General features: G+C 54.0%; 6 protein-coding genes across 6 annotated transcripts; 2 read left to right on the top strand and 4 right to left on the bottom strand.

Moving 5' to 3' along the window:
- Positions 1 to 14: 14 nt before the first annotated feature.
- On the bottom strand, positions 15 to 691 carry PSV08DRAFT_405370 (ATP synthase complex subunit H-domain-containing protein). Its single transcript, XM_014223451.1, has 3 exons — positions 648 to 691; positions 514 to 598; positions 15 to 456 (listed from the first exon to the last, which is right to left on the bottom strand). Exons 1-3 carry the CDS (start codon positions 672 to 674, stop codon positions 182 to 184), a joined length of 387 nt encoding a protein of 128 aa, XP_014078926.1. The 5' UTR covers positions 675 to 691; the 3' UTR covers positions 15 to 181.
- A 171-nt stretch (positions 692 to 862) lies between these two features.
- Positions 863 to 2,157, top strand: PSV08DRAFT_366016 (cyclin-like protein; the record flags this gene model as incomplete). Its single annotated transcript, XM_066093105.1, has 2 exons — positions 863 to 1,251; positions 1,307 to 2,157. The coding sequence occupies exons 1-2, from the start codon at positions 1,002 to 1,004 to the stop codon at positions 2,155 to 2,157; spliced, it is 1,101 nt and encodes a 366-aa protein (XP_065948064.1). The 5' UTR covers positions 863 to 1,001.
- A 1,156-nt stretch (positions 2,158 to 3,313) lies between these two features.
- On the bottom strand, positions 3,314 to 4,391 carry PSV08DRAFT_366015 (uncharacterized protein; the record flags this gene model as incomplete). Its single annotated transcript, XM_014223449.1, has 2 exons — positions 3,314 to 3,999; positions 4,124 to 4,391. The coding sequence occupies 2 exons, from the start codon at positions 4,389 to 4,391 to the stop codon at positions 3,314 to 3,316; spliced, it is 954 nt and encodes a 317-aa protein (XP_014078924.1).
- Positions 4,392 to 6,123: 1,732 nt separating this feature from the next.
- PSV08DRAFT_381729 (uncharacterized protein) lies at positions 6,124 to 9,578 on the bottom strand (the record flags this gene model as incomplete). Its single annotated transcript, XM_014223448.2, has 4 exons — positions 6,124 to 6,983; positions 7,175 to 8,832; positions 8,920 to 9,192; positions 9,569 to 9,578. 4 exons carry the CDS (start codon positions 9,576 to 9,578, stop codon positions 6,159 to 6,161), a joined length of 2,766 nt encoding a protein of 921 aa, XP_014078923.2. The 3' UTR covers positions 6,124 to 6,158.
- A 7-nt stretch (positions 9,579 to 9,585) lies between these two features.
- On the top strand, positions 9,586 to 11,269 carry PSV08DRAFT_17851 (uncharacterized protein). Its single transcript, XM_014223447.2, has one exon. The coding sequence runs from the start codon at positions 9,628 to 9,630 to the stop codon at positions 10,915 to 10,917; it is 1,290 nt and encodes a 429-aa protein (XP_014078922.1). The 5' UTR covers positions 9,586 to 9,627; the 3' UTR covers positions 10,918 to 11,269.
- Positions 11,270 to 11,414: 145 nt separating this feature from the next.
- PSV08DRAFT_334947 (NADP-dependent oxidoreductase domain-containing protein) lies at positions 11,415 to 12,257 on the bottom strand (the record flags this gene model as incomplete). The annotated part of the gene is made up of 1 exon (XM_014223446.2): positions 11,415 to 12,257. A coding segment is annotated over exon 1 (657 nt), but the record flags the coding sequence as incomplete, so codon positions are not given.
- Between the last annotated feature and the right edge of the window lie 1,138 nt (positions 12,258 to 13,395).

Genomic DNA, 13,395 nt, shown 5'->3' with positions numbered 1-13,395 from the left:
TCAATCCACATGAGGCCTATCACATAAGCAATCCATTTCGTCACCCGCATGTCTTGTCACGTGATATACATGTTCCCAGACAATGCACCCAATGGCTCAGCATTTTTGTTGCCCAAGTCGTATTGACACAGTCGCTAGTATTCTTGATACATCTAGTCCTTCACCCAGCAATCTTCTGCGTCTAGTGGGTAGCACCGGCCGTGGTGATGCTTTCGTCCTCCTCCTCAAACCAGTCCTCCTGGGGCAGGACCTCGCCGTCCTCGGATGAAGCGCCCTCAACCTCAACAGTCTGTGTCTCGTATGCCTTGAGCTCGCTCGCAATGTCCGTCTCCTCGGGAGATGCGGGGGCCTTGGGGATGGCGAACTTCTTGACCTGGCCCTCGGCGTCAGAGGCCTTGACTTGCGGGACCTTGTAGTTCTTGAGCTCGCGGAGGTACATGTCCTGCACCAGGTCGGCTACAGCACCAATTGGGTCAGTATTGTCGGCTTTTCGAGCGGCTTAGGATGAATCACCTGATCGGACGGCGGTGGGGGTGATGAAGGTGCGGCGAGCGACGTAGGCAGGTTGCTGCCGGGCGACGCGGACGAGCGCCTGGCGCTGCAGCGGGTCAGTACATATCCAATTCGTGCCAGCGAGAGGAGCCTACCGAGGCCCTGATGGATTGCGCAATCATTGTTGATATGTCGGGGGGTGGGGAGCTGACAATTGGAAGCTACAAGGTGAAGGTCGATGTTGGGGAAAAACCGTGGACCGCAGCTTGACCTGCCGCCCAAGACGGCTTAGCGCGGGCGGAATGCCAAGCCCCGCAGGCTGCCCGCTCGAGACATAAGGTTTCCATTGCCGTTGTCCGACCTTCGTTCCTCCAGCCCTCTGTAGCCACACTCGTTTCCTGCCTCCCTTGCCCAAGAGCAGTCTCCAAGTGTCGGTCTCGCGAGCCCAATAGCTAGAACCCAGAATACAAGCCCAGAACTGCTTCCACTTCGTGAAGAAAGAGAGAAACATGTCTTACGCACCCGACGGCCGCCTCCTGTCGCCTGGTGAGGTATATGAAGCCGCGCCCGTGCAGGTCAAGGACGACGAGTGGCAAGAGGACCTGAATGTTGCTTTGATCTGCCCCGACTGCAAAGAGAACCCTCCCAATCTGGTAGAGGAGTTCAGTGCTGGCGATACAATCTGCGGCTCATGTGGTCGCGTCCTCGCCGACAGGATCATCGACACCCGCTCGGAATGGAGAACCTTCTCTAATGATGGCAAGTGGCGCCCTCTTACTTGCACCAGTGAGGCGCATGCTAACATGGTATTCAGACCAAGGTAACGATGATCCATCACGTATTGGTGACGCTGCCAACCCCCTTCTGCACGGCTCCCAGCTTCAGACTGAGATCGGTTTCGGTGACGGCGGCATGAGGGTTCGCGATCTTTCCAGGGCTCACAACAAGAGCAACCACGACAAGGTCAACAAGGCGCTGCAGGCTGCCTACGGTCAGATCACAGCGCTCTGTGACAGTCAGAACATTAGCAGACCGACGGCCGAAACGGCCAAGATGCTCTACAAGATGACGGACGACGCCAAGCTGTTCAAGGGCAAGTCACAGGACGCCATCATCGCCGGCTGTATCTTCATAGCCTGTCGAAAGCACGACCAGCAGCGCAGTTTCCGCGAAATCTTCAAAATGACCAACGTGTCCAAGAAGGAAGTCGGCCGCACCTTCAAAGTTCTCGAAGCTTTTATTCAGAAATCGCAGAACAGCGGTCCATCAGTCGCCGGAAATGGAGCTGTCATCGACACAGTCAACCTTCTCAACCAAAAAGGTGGCACCACTGCCACCAGCGCCGCCAGCCTCATGCCTCGTGCCTGTGCCAAGCTGGCTTTGGGTACCCAGGTCCAAATGGTGGCCGAAGAGTGCGCCGACCAGGTTGCTCACTATGGTGTCGCAGCCGGTCGATCTCCTTTGTCTATCGCTGGTGCTTGTCTCTACCTGGTCTCACATCTCATGGGCCAGCCCAAGTCACCAAAGGAAATCGGCCTCGCCGTCGAAGTCAGCGACGGTACCATTCGTACCGCATACAAACTCATGCATATGGAGCAGGATAAGATCATCAAGGATGAATGGATTGCAAAGGGTGGTGACCGATCTAGGATCCCTGCTGCTTAGATTTTTCTTGTCTCAACTACTACACTGGGAACTTGGGGGTGGGTGTTGTACCGGTTTCACGTTTTGGTTTTTTTTCTCTCACTTTTCTTTTCTCTACTATCAAACACCCGTTCTTCCTTTTCTTCTCTCATCAAAATCAACATGGCATACGAGGGACTGGAGTTTTATCTTGTGTTTTAGACCTCTTTTTTGGTTTTTCTGGTTCCCTATCTCGGGTTGTATTTTGTTTTTTACTCTATTAAACTGTTTTGTCTTTTTGGGGGGGTGATTTTAACGCCTGGGGAATGGGGGGGAAGAAAGATTGAGACGGCCAATTGCCATGAACAAGATATGATACCCGGATAGATTGGCGGGAGGGGGCAAATTCGGAAGGAGAATATTCAGATTGTGAACAAAATCGGCCGTTTTTTGCTTATGTGCGGGTATGAAGTAATGTGGATGAGGAACTACTACATAGAAAATGAGAATGCTGTGGCGGTGTGTACGTTTGTGTTTTATACCGTGATGTTGCATCCTTTGCCTTTCTCTCTCTCTCTCTCTCTCTCTCTCTCTCACTACCCTCGCGGGAGATTCACAGTAAACTGCGTTCATCACATTCAAGTCTTCACATGCCAAACTCAAGCCCCTTTTCCATCTTACTTGGACAAATCGATGCCTAGATTACTATTTTCCATCCCAACAAAAAAATACATTCACTAGTCATCCCTACTCTCATTTGAAATGGACATATTTCTACCCGCTATGTAATAACTGACTGCTGCTTCTCGTCCCTACATCAAACCACGGCACTTTTTTTTCGGTTAACTAGCCATCTCTTTATTATTACCTACATCAGCATTCGGCTATTGCATGAGCAGCTTTTATGCAATGTGGTTATAACGCAAACGTCCTGATTGGCACAAAATGTCTGTGACGACAATAGCGATGACAATAACAACATTTGATTTTTAGTCCCAAAAAAAAGATAAAGAGTCATTTACAACCAAGCCCAATTCAAAAAAAAGCTAACTCAATTGGAACCAATTAGGATATCACAAAAAAATCCAACCAACCAACCAATCCTTTTCATAACCTTTATTCTAATCCATCAAACATAATCTGTACCAAACTTTATTCTGTAATCCATGCCCATACAAACATGGTAACCCCAAACCATTCAAACTTGCAACATCCGTCCCTTCATCCACTCGCCAAATCCGCCTTCAGCAACACTCTTACTAAACGCGACCCAAAAAGCTTGTTTCTCGCTCACAGGTCTCGCGCATCGCTCAACCAATGCTTTAACCTTGATATCTCTCAGCCCCTTGATAGCCATGACCTGCTCGGCCCACTCGAGATCCACGCCACCGAAATCACCACTGCCGCCAAGCCACTCGTTCTTCATGCGCAACATTGTGTCGAAGTCGGACGGGTTCATGGGGGTGATGGAGTCCCAGGCTTGGTCGGGCTTGCCGGCAATCATTTGAAGCTTGAGTGTGCTCAAGTGTATGCTTGGGCCGCCTCCTACAGCCAGGGTGTTGTCTGTTGCGCCGGCCAGGTAGGCGCACATTCCTGCCCATTCTGCGCGGTCAAATTCCTTTGCGTATGGTAGCGCTTTCTTGGTCAGACTCAGGTGTCTGATTGAAGCCCGACTTCGGGGTGTTAGGTCCGAGAGGAAGGGTACCACGGCTTCCACGCTCATGTGGAAGCTGAATGTGTATGTGGAGTAGAGCATTTTGCTCGCTTCAGCGTGTATTTGCGAGTTTACACGCATGAGGGAGGGGACCGTATGGCGTAGATGTGCGGTGTAGGGCGAGAGGAGGACGCGGTAGGTCGTTGGTGCCGTGGTCGTAAGAAACGGGCCTTGGGAACGTTCAGTTAGCATATGTCTTGTTTGTCTAACAGAGCATTTGAGAGCCATCCGTGTTTCGTGTCTTGCGCCCTCAATCTCTACGATGTTTCCAAGTGGTTGGAGAATCTGACTTACCGGTTCTTACATGATAAGTAGTCCTCCTTTTCCATGTCTTCAAGCCTTGACCCCCCAGCCAAGGGTCGATTGTCCGTACGCTCAAAGTAAACGGGTCATTGTTCGTGTCCTTGGAGAGGTAGGTATGGAAATCAGGTACCAAGTTTGCGACCGACGTTCCGTGCCCAGAGTGGGGTGTCTTGGAGGGTAGCAGTAAATATTCGTAGATCATAAGGCGGATCTCGAAAGGTAAACGGAGAAGTGACGAGGTTGGAAGACCCTCAGTCATGGCAGGCGTTGATTCCATGACAAATAGTTATCTGCAACTGGAACTTGAGCGCAACCTACCCAGTTGAAGCGTACCAGATGCCGCCAAATGTGTTGGATTACAGCCTGCCAGGATAATGACTGATGTCGCAAAGCAAGGGAACTTTTAATCAGTCAATCAATCAGCGTAATGCTTCTGACTGTGGCGTGACTCAGATGCTTCTCAGCTTCTGTGAACAAGGCCAGTAGAGTAAGGTGCAGGACATAAACCGCGCAGTCAGAACTAAAAAGAAGATTTGCAGGTGGTGGACGCGCACGACGGGCTCGCCGCCATTTTGTTTATCAACGTGTTAGGCATTGCGTGTTGTCCCGTTTTGTCACCGGCATTACAATGCTGAAAAATAAACTCGGACAATACCTTGATGACCAGGATGCATGGCTGAGGTCACCTTGCCACGTATGGTAAAGACCGTTGGGCGATCTGTACTTGATGTAGTATGGCCTCAGATCTAGAAGTCCAGTAGCTTGCCGAAGGTTGGTTGAGGTGGAAATGACATTCCGAGGGCGTTGCTATCGATAAAGTTGAGGGCGGTGAAGAAATGCAAGACAGTCCGGCGACGCTGATATGAATTGCGTGTTACACCGAGATTGTTTCAACAATTCGTAATCCGGCACATCGCAGTTACTGACTTCACGTGAAGATTACCGGCTAGTGCGAGCACCGACATTACTATTTTGTCAGAACGGCCTCTGCAGAGATTGTGAAAGATCCTATCGCAATGACGAAATCGAGACTCAAGCTGAGCAAGGTGTCTGTCGGATAAGGTAGTGATAGTGCGAAAATCATGTCGGGGAAGCGTCGGAACAACCACAATTGTTTGCATGCTCTGTATCGGCCCTTTCGCTTAAGATTCGGAAAACATGCCCTGGCCTGCGCTTGGGCTGTACCCTAGCGTGGCAATGGCTATTGTACTTACGTAGAGTAGTGTAGGATGGTCAGGTGGCGGGAAAGGCCACGCTGGTTCGTAGCGGAGCTGTGGAATCGTAGTGTTGACATTGGATTGATGGAAAAAAATGAGAGTGTTCAGTACTCGTACATAGTTGTCAAAGGCGAAATGGTTAGCGTCTCAACCCAAATCGGTACGTACCTGCAGCGCTGGACCCTGTGCCAAGTCCCAAACGTCATCGCAACAGGATGAGTATCCTCGCAAACTGGCGGGTCTCGACATTCACAGCGGCCTGCAAAATTACGCAACTTTCTCCACAGCAATGAAAACACAAGTTCATGCCATGTTCAATGATATCATTGCTCAGCTGTAGCAGCTCCATCCCAACTCCGTTGAGCTATCCTATTCTCAAGTGCTGCTCTTTGCCCACCCCCCAAAAACCTTTAGCTATACCCTAATACAATTTTCTCTCAAAGTGCTAGAGAAGAAAAGTCGAGTGCAAGCAGAAAACCAGACAAACAAACATCTTTTTGAGTTTATCCCTCCCTTGCGGATATGAACGCCTCGCGACTGAGCACGTAAACTTTAACCAAGTGACCCGTAAAAAAGAGAGGATGCAAGAGGAGAGGAACAAGAAACGAGATTGTCATAATACAAAATCTGAGGCCTTATCGAGCGTATCAAAGAAACATGCTTTTCCGTGCCATCAGTCAACTCAAAAGAAACGGGGAAAAGAGAAATTGGTCATTGGCCATACCCATTCGTCATCATGATAGGACTTGACCACGTCCCCTTAAGCACGCATCCACTTCTCCCAATTATGATTATATGAGAGACGGCATCTAGTGCTGCCCGTAATTTCCGCCCCAACCCCCACGGTTGTAGCTGTTACCGTATCCTCCAAATCCACCATAGTTGCCATAGCCGCTCTGCTGGTGGCTTGCAGAAGTCTGGTGACCAAGCCCGCCTAGGCCACCGTATCCGCTGTTACCAAGGTGGCTGGGGTAACCACCATAGCCTTGCTGAGCGTGCTGAGGTCCGCCTTGTCCGGGAGTGCTCTGGTTAGCTGAGCCAGGACGGCCAGGCTGGGCCCCAAGAGCAGAAGGGCTTGGTCCTCCGCTCTTGTAGTCATTGGAAGGCTTGAGGGCATCATCGCCAATACCCTGTCCACTCTGCTGGCCATACGAGCTCTGGTGGAAGTTTCCAGGACGAGTAAAAGTATCAGGAATGGCGCCAAATCCGGCAGCTCCAGCAGTTGCGCTAGGGTTCTGAGATGCGGCCGAAGCTGAACGACCGTAATCACCAAAGCCTCCAGCGCCGCCACTGCCACGGTCGTGCAAAGAGGACGCACCAAAGCCTCCAGCATTTGCGGGAGAAGATGAGTGTTGATCGAACGAAGCCTGAGGAGACATGCCGTAGTGGTGGGGCTGACCATACATGCCCTTTCCGAATGATCCATAACCGGCTGCTCCTTGGCCGTAGCCTCCAAACTGGTTCATGTAGTTGGCATAGTATGGGCTGCCATAGTAGGGGTGGTTGTAGGGATAACCAGCGCCATGGCCATGCTGCGCGTGCTGGCCTTGTGCACCATGTCCTTGACCAGCCATAGCTGCTGGATTAGGGGTGTTGTGTCCGCTGTTCTGGGCGTCGCCGTATCGGCTCTGAGACTGTTTTGCTTCTTAGTATATGGTAGTCAATGGATGAGGATCTCTGGCTCCGCTGCTGTTCTTGCTCGGTCCGCGACCTTTGCTAGCTCCCCACAAAACATCTCGTCTGTACGACATGTGTCGAGGTGGATAGCATAATGATCGGCCACGAATTTGGCAAGCTCGGCACGAGTCCGAAGAAATTCACTTACCTGTGGAAGCTGACTCTGAGCATAAGCCGAGTCAGTAGGTCCAGAACCGAAAGCGCTGCCAGTACGCTGTTGCGCTGAACCAGCTTCTTGCTGGGTTTGTGCGATAGGCTGGCCGTAGCTACCATAGTAGTTCTGGTATTGCGCACGTTGTTCAGCGGTGAGATATGAGGGATAGTTGTCCGGGGCAGACGAGAAAGCACCGGGCTGAGATGGTGCTTGGCTTTGCTGAGCAGCGTAGTCGTAGCCAGGGGTCTGCGAGTTGTTTGATTGTGGGATCTGTTGGCCGAATGGGTCGTACGGCTTCTGAGGTGGGGCAGAGGCTTCCGACTGGATGCCTGGCTGACCATATCTGGCGAACTGGTTGTAGGGTTGATTTGATTGGGATCCCTGGTTCTGCATGGCCTGGGATGCAAGTGGGTTTGAGGGCGATTGGGGTAGGGTAGGCTGGTTTTGAGGAGCAGGGGGTAGTCCTGGGGCCTGCTTTGGTGTAGAAACGGACTCCGGCTGCTGAGTCTCTGCTTGAGGTGGCGCCTGGCGTGGAGCTGGGGGAAGAGAGGCTCTGGGCTGTGCAACAGGCGAATGCTGGGGTGGTTGAGTCCTGGTCTCTGCCTCTTCTCTGTCCTCATCAACATCTGGGTCGGATCCCTCACCCAAGCCCATACTGCCAAATTGGACAGCCGCCCGGTCTACAGCATGATTTCCGGGCATAACAACTGCCTCTTGTTGCTCAACCAGCCTCCTCTGGAAGCTTGCGCTTCGGTGCGGGGTTCCCGAAGTCGCCTTCAATGCGGTCGTCTGGTATCCTCCAACAGCGGGACGGCCGATGGGTGCTTGGGTTGGCCCATTCAAGGGGGTGGCAACAGCACTTCCAATATCCTTTGAGCTTGCAACAGTGCTGAAAGCTGTCTCTGTAGGGGGTGGGTGTGACTCGTCAGGAAGATGCTCAACATTCTCTTGTGTCAATTGATCCGCAGACGGTGGCAGGGCGACTTCGGGAGTAGCCACTCCAGGGCTCTTGTCTGGCGTCTTCTTGGGCGTATCCTCAATGGTAGGTGGTGGCGTTTCAACCGGTTTTTCTGCAACTGGGGGTATGGGCTGTTCTTCGGTCGGGACAACTGGTTCATTGGGAACGTCGTTCGCGGGCGTGGCTTCAGGTACTTGCGGAGGCGCTTCGGGAGCTGCAGCGGGGGCAGGCTTCGGAGCTGCTTTGGGTACCGCGGGTGCAGGTGCGGGCTTTGGTGCGGCAAACATGCTCGCCCAAGTCTTCTTTGCAACTGTAATGGTAGCCTCGACAGCAGGCTTGATGACTTCTGGGGTACTCTCGGGCGCCTGCGCGGTCGTCTCGTCATGTTTGCCCTCGCTGGGCTCTTCTCCGATAGCAGGCGTGTCCCATGCAGAGGACTCGTTCGTCGGGACTGATCCAGCAGCCGTACGAGGTCCAGCAGCGGCCCCACCACGGCCACCTCGAATGCCACCACGACCACGATCGGTGCCCCGGCCTCCACGGCCTCCACGACCGCTGTCAACTCCGCGGCGAGCGCCATCAGGCCGACCACGCAGACTGGAGGTTCCATCGGCCGGAGCGACGCCATCTTTCGCCTTTGAGCGGGACCTGTCCTTTACCTTCTTAGGGACTTCTGAGAATTGAGAGACGGAGCCTGTGCAATGTCAGCAAACGACGGGCCCCTTGTTGTGCAGAGTGTTGTCCCGCGTGCGCAGTGCACGGGCGCAGGAGGGGCGCTCACCCTCACTAATCTTCTCAATGGTGGTTTGCAGGTCGCCATCAGATTCTTCGATTGCGAGCACTAGGTCGGCGTCGGTCCATTCAGGAAACAGTTCCTTGAGTGTGGGTAACTGTGAGTTGTAGCGCTTCTTAAGCTCTCCGAGCTCGCCGTGGTCTGCTGATGTGTCAATGGTTGAAGATGCGCTGTCGCCGTTTGTTTTCCTAGGCCCTCGAGAGCCGTATGATGCCCTGCCGCCGCGGGCAGAGCTCCTGCCTCGCGCAGGCCGAGATGGTGCTTCAGACATTGAATCTGTGTGGGGTGTGGACAAGCCGCTGGCGACTTTGGGTTGTGTGAATGTGTGGGCGGGTGTGGTGGACGTGCGTGGTGATGATGTAGAAGGAGGTAAAGTTGGGGAAAGCTAAAGGGCAAGCGACCACGTCGTCTTGGCACTGGAGGTTCCAATGGCGCAGGACGCGGCAGTGTCGCGTTGGCTGGGGTCTGAGTGGGCTGTGTGGTATGCAGAAGTGAGGGGAGCGTTCAGAAGCGATTGATCTACGAATAGCTGGGGCGTATTGCTCCAGCCTGCCGTCTTGCGCGCGCGTCTAGCCCGTCACGTGTCATACAGGGCGCCCGCTTGCCGCAATCCCATGGCCGCTTGTGCCTGGCCCACCTCTCGTCATCGCCGCACCGCAACACGACTCACGATTCACGACAACTGACTGCGCCGCCATGCAGTCCGCCACCGGCAAACGCGTCCTGAGCACCCTCGCCTCCAAGATCCACCCCCAGCTGCCGCTTTCCCCGCGAGAAAGCCAGCAGTTGCTGTCTCTGCTTACCCAGTCCTTCCGCGCCCACCTCGACCGCGAACACCCTTTCCCCCCCTCGGAGAGCACCCAGAGAGCACCATCCCGGCAACTGTTGATTAGCAGTGGGCAGCGTGCCCCATCTCCGCACCATGCAGCCGCCTCTTCCTATGCCTCGACCACCCAGCATCTGGACTTGATCCTAAACAATCCACTGTTTGCAGTCAAGCCCCGCCGGAGAGGGTCGGGGTCTGCCGCCGTCGATGTCCTGAGAGACCCTGTTGGGTGGTTTATCAACGAAATAGCGTCTGGTTCTGCCACTTTACAAAAGGCGGCCATTTGCCTCGAAGTACTCGAGAAAACAACAAACGAAAGCCTATCGCGGCTCAAGGATGGAGCCACACCAGCAAATGTGCTTTCAGAATGGCTACGGACTAGTGGATTGGACACATCACGTCAATTCTTGGACATGTGTATATCAAAGTCAGGCAACGGCAGTAGATTCCTCGACAGGCTAGTGGCTTTACAGTTGACCGAAGGCGAAACCTCTGCACCATGGCGCTGGTTCATCCGATCGAATGAGCAGCGTGTCAAAGAAACTGGTCTGGACGTCTCAAGAGTGACCAAGTTCAGGCAACAGCTTCTGGAGAAGATGGTATCGATTGAGGCAAACACAAGCTTGAACAGCGGTCTGGCTACCTTTATGCAAGCATTCCGCTTCACGGAGAATGCGGGCTACGAATCAGCACACGGTGTGTTGAGGACCGCTGGCGGTCGTCTTGTCAACCGCATTATTTCCAGCCGGGACCAATCTATCGACCTTGAACTGTACCAATCATTCTCTTCATCGTTACAACGTTGGCTTGGAAGCTGGAGTCGAGCCGTCGAGGCCATGCTTTCCCTCCATCGACCTTCAGAAAGCAGTCCAATGCCAGGACTCAAGTTCATTGAGGACCCCGCTGGAGCCGCCACATTTGCACAGTCATCACGAAGCCGACGCAATTTCCTCGTCCAGCTATGCCTGGGTGTTGCCAGACAGCTTCTGGAACAAGAGAAGTTTTCACAAGCACATGTAGCCATGGAGTTCACCAAGATGCACTTTGCAGACCTTGTGCTACCAAAGCCAGCAACCCTGGCGCAACCAGCATCAGAGCCGTGGAGCGTGCGCAGGGAGCAACAGAACTTGGAATTGCTAGACCGGCTGATCCCTACCTGAAGGGGCATTGGAACGAAAAGAAGCGAAGAAAAAAACGAAACAAGAAAAAAAAATCACTCATAGTTGTGGCTCTATTTTTTTTTGCAAGCCATGATCAGGTCACAAGCGTGTCTTTTTGGGGTTTTGGCCAAATGTCAGATTGACAGGTCGCCACCGATGCGGGTCCAAGGGGTTTAATGGCACCGCACTTTGACCGTGCGGGGAAAGCGGCCGGCCTTGGAGTTTAGAAAACGTGGTCATCACATCGTCATAGCTGTACTACGATCAACGTAGAGTAAGCAAAATGAGGGGGAAAAGGCGCGATTTACATGCAACGCAACAATTGCCATACACACAGAAGCAAGCAGTATGCTGAATATGAAATTTAATTCATTTTTCAATTGGCTCTAAGAGCTGGTTATTCTACATTAGTCTGTAATAGACTTTCTCTCTCTGTCTCTTCCATTCTCTTGGTATCGCTCAAAATAACAAAGACAACAAGAATTGAAGAAGGAAGGGAAAAGAAGTCCCGTCGTATGTCATCATGATGTTTTAGTTTTGTTCGTAACACGTCTCGATTTTTTTACCCCGCTTTCCTTTGTACTGCTCTTTTACGCCTTGAGCTCTCCACCGTCGGTCTCCTCAGGCCAGACGTCGTAGCCAAAGGTATCCTTCATGTTGACAAAGCGTGTGTGCCTGCCTCGGGCGACCTCCTCGACGGCCTCGAAGTCCTCCTTGCTGAGCTCGGGAATGTTCCAGTTGCTCTCAATACGTGAGGGGGTGGAGCTCTTGGGCAGGACGACGTAGCCGCGCTGCAGACCCCAGGCCAGCAGGACCTGGGCTAGGTCGTAGCCGCTGCGCTGGGCGACCTCGTTGAGCTTGGCGTTTGTACGCACCTTCTCGCCGGTGCTGGGGACTTGGTTCTGGGAGCCGAGGGGCGAGTAGGCCGAAACGAGGATGTCGTTGTCCTGGCAGAACTTGACGAGGTCGGTGTTGGGGAGGAAGGGGTGGATTTCGATTTGGTTCATCATGGGCTTGACTTTGGCGAAGCTGAGGAGCTTCTTGAGGCCGTCAATGGTCCAGTTGGAGACGCCGATGGATTTGGCCTTGCCGGATTCGTAGAGCTCCTCCATGGCGCGCCATGTGGGCTCCGGGTTCTCTGTCAGGTCCTTTTTGATGATGTACCTGCCGTCGGGGCCGAGCTTGGGCATGTGGTTGTCGTCGCTCTCGGCGGCAATGGGCCAGTGGACGAGGAAGGCGTCAATGTAGTCCATGCCCAACTTGGTCAAGCTGCTGTTGAAGCTCCATTTGACTTGGTCGGGCTCGTGGAGGTGGTTCCATACTTTTGTGCAGATGAAGAGATCTTTGCGGGTGACGCTGGGGTTCTCGTTGAGGAAATCGCGCACGGCGGCGCCGACCTCCTCCTCGTTCTGGTAGAACCAGGCGCAGTCGAGGTGGCGATAGCCCGTCTTGAGCGCGGTGGTGACGGCGGCGTACGTCTCGCCGGATGCGCCCTCACTGGCAAAGGTGCCGAAGCCGACGGCGGGGATGGTGACGCCGTTGTAGAGCTTGTAGGTCTTTTGGTTGGCAAGGGGAGCCATGGCTGCGGGGTGCGGAGTTGAATGCGAGCAAGATTGGCGGGAGGGGGTCTGTCACTATGCTTTGCACAGAGGGCAGGAAAAGAGGGATGGATGGAGCTGAGCGAGGGTTTTCTTGTCGACAGCAGCAACGGCGGCGTGGCAGGCGTGCAAGGCTACATATGGCGAGCGCATGTCGGGCCTGGTGAAATTTCAAACTTTCCCCCTCTCGTCACCCTTGGCTGTGCTGCTGTCATCATCGCTCCATGGGCCACGCCCCGAGCAGCCCGCCGCAGCCAGACGGGCGTCCCTCGACAAGCGGCATGCGGCCAATCGCGGTGGCACTGTGGCAGCATCGGTCCCATTGCGAAAACTCGTCATGATAGTGCCATCCAACAGTTTCACAGCGACGCTGAGGTGTTGTCAGTTGCTGGCCGCCATGACGTCGTATGTGGATCTCCAGGGTCCACTGCACGGGCCTGCACGGGCCGGCCAGGGCGAGCGTGGGACAGAGCAAATGCTGCGAGGGGCAGTTTTGCCGAGTGTCGTCGACCAAGGCGACAGCCAGCAACCCGCGTAGTCAGCACCCACACCCACACCCACACCCACACCACCAACCGAACATGACGCCTAGCACCATCCAACGCCCTCGCTCGGCTGGTGCGGCTCTGCCCTCTCCAGCCGCTCGCTTCGCTGCGTCCGCCCTAATTCGGCGAGGCGCGCTCAAGGCCCCACCCGTCCTTCGTCACTGCGACATGATGCTCCCTGCACCATCCTCGTTCTGCTGCACTCGTCTCTACACAATTCCCACCCGTCGACCGATAGCATATGCACGCCAATCCGCTTGGGCCGGCGGAGGGCGTCTCCTCGTCAATCAAATCCTTCCGGCCGCGCTCACTTTTCCGCTTGCATGAGGCTCTGC

This window comes from Bipolaris maydis, assembly GCF_028858645.1.
Source record: "Bipolaris maydis strain C4 unplaced genomic scaffold PSV08scaffold_16, whole genome shotgun sequence".
Lineage (NCBI taxonomy): Eukaryota > Fungi > Ascomycota > Dothideomycetes > Pleosporales > Pleosporaceae > Bipolaris > Bipolaris maydis.
This window is presented reverse-complemented; position numbering and strand designations above follow the sequence as displayed.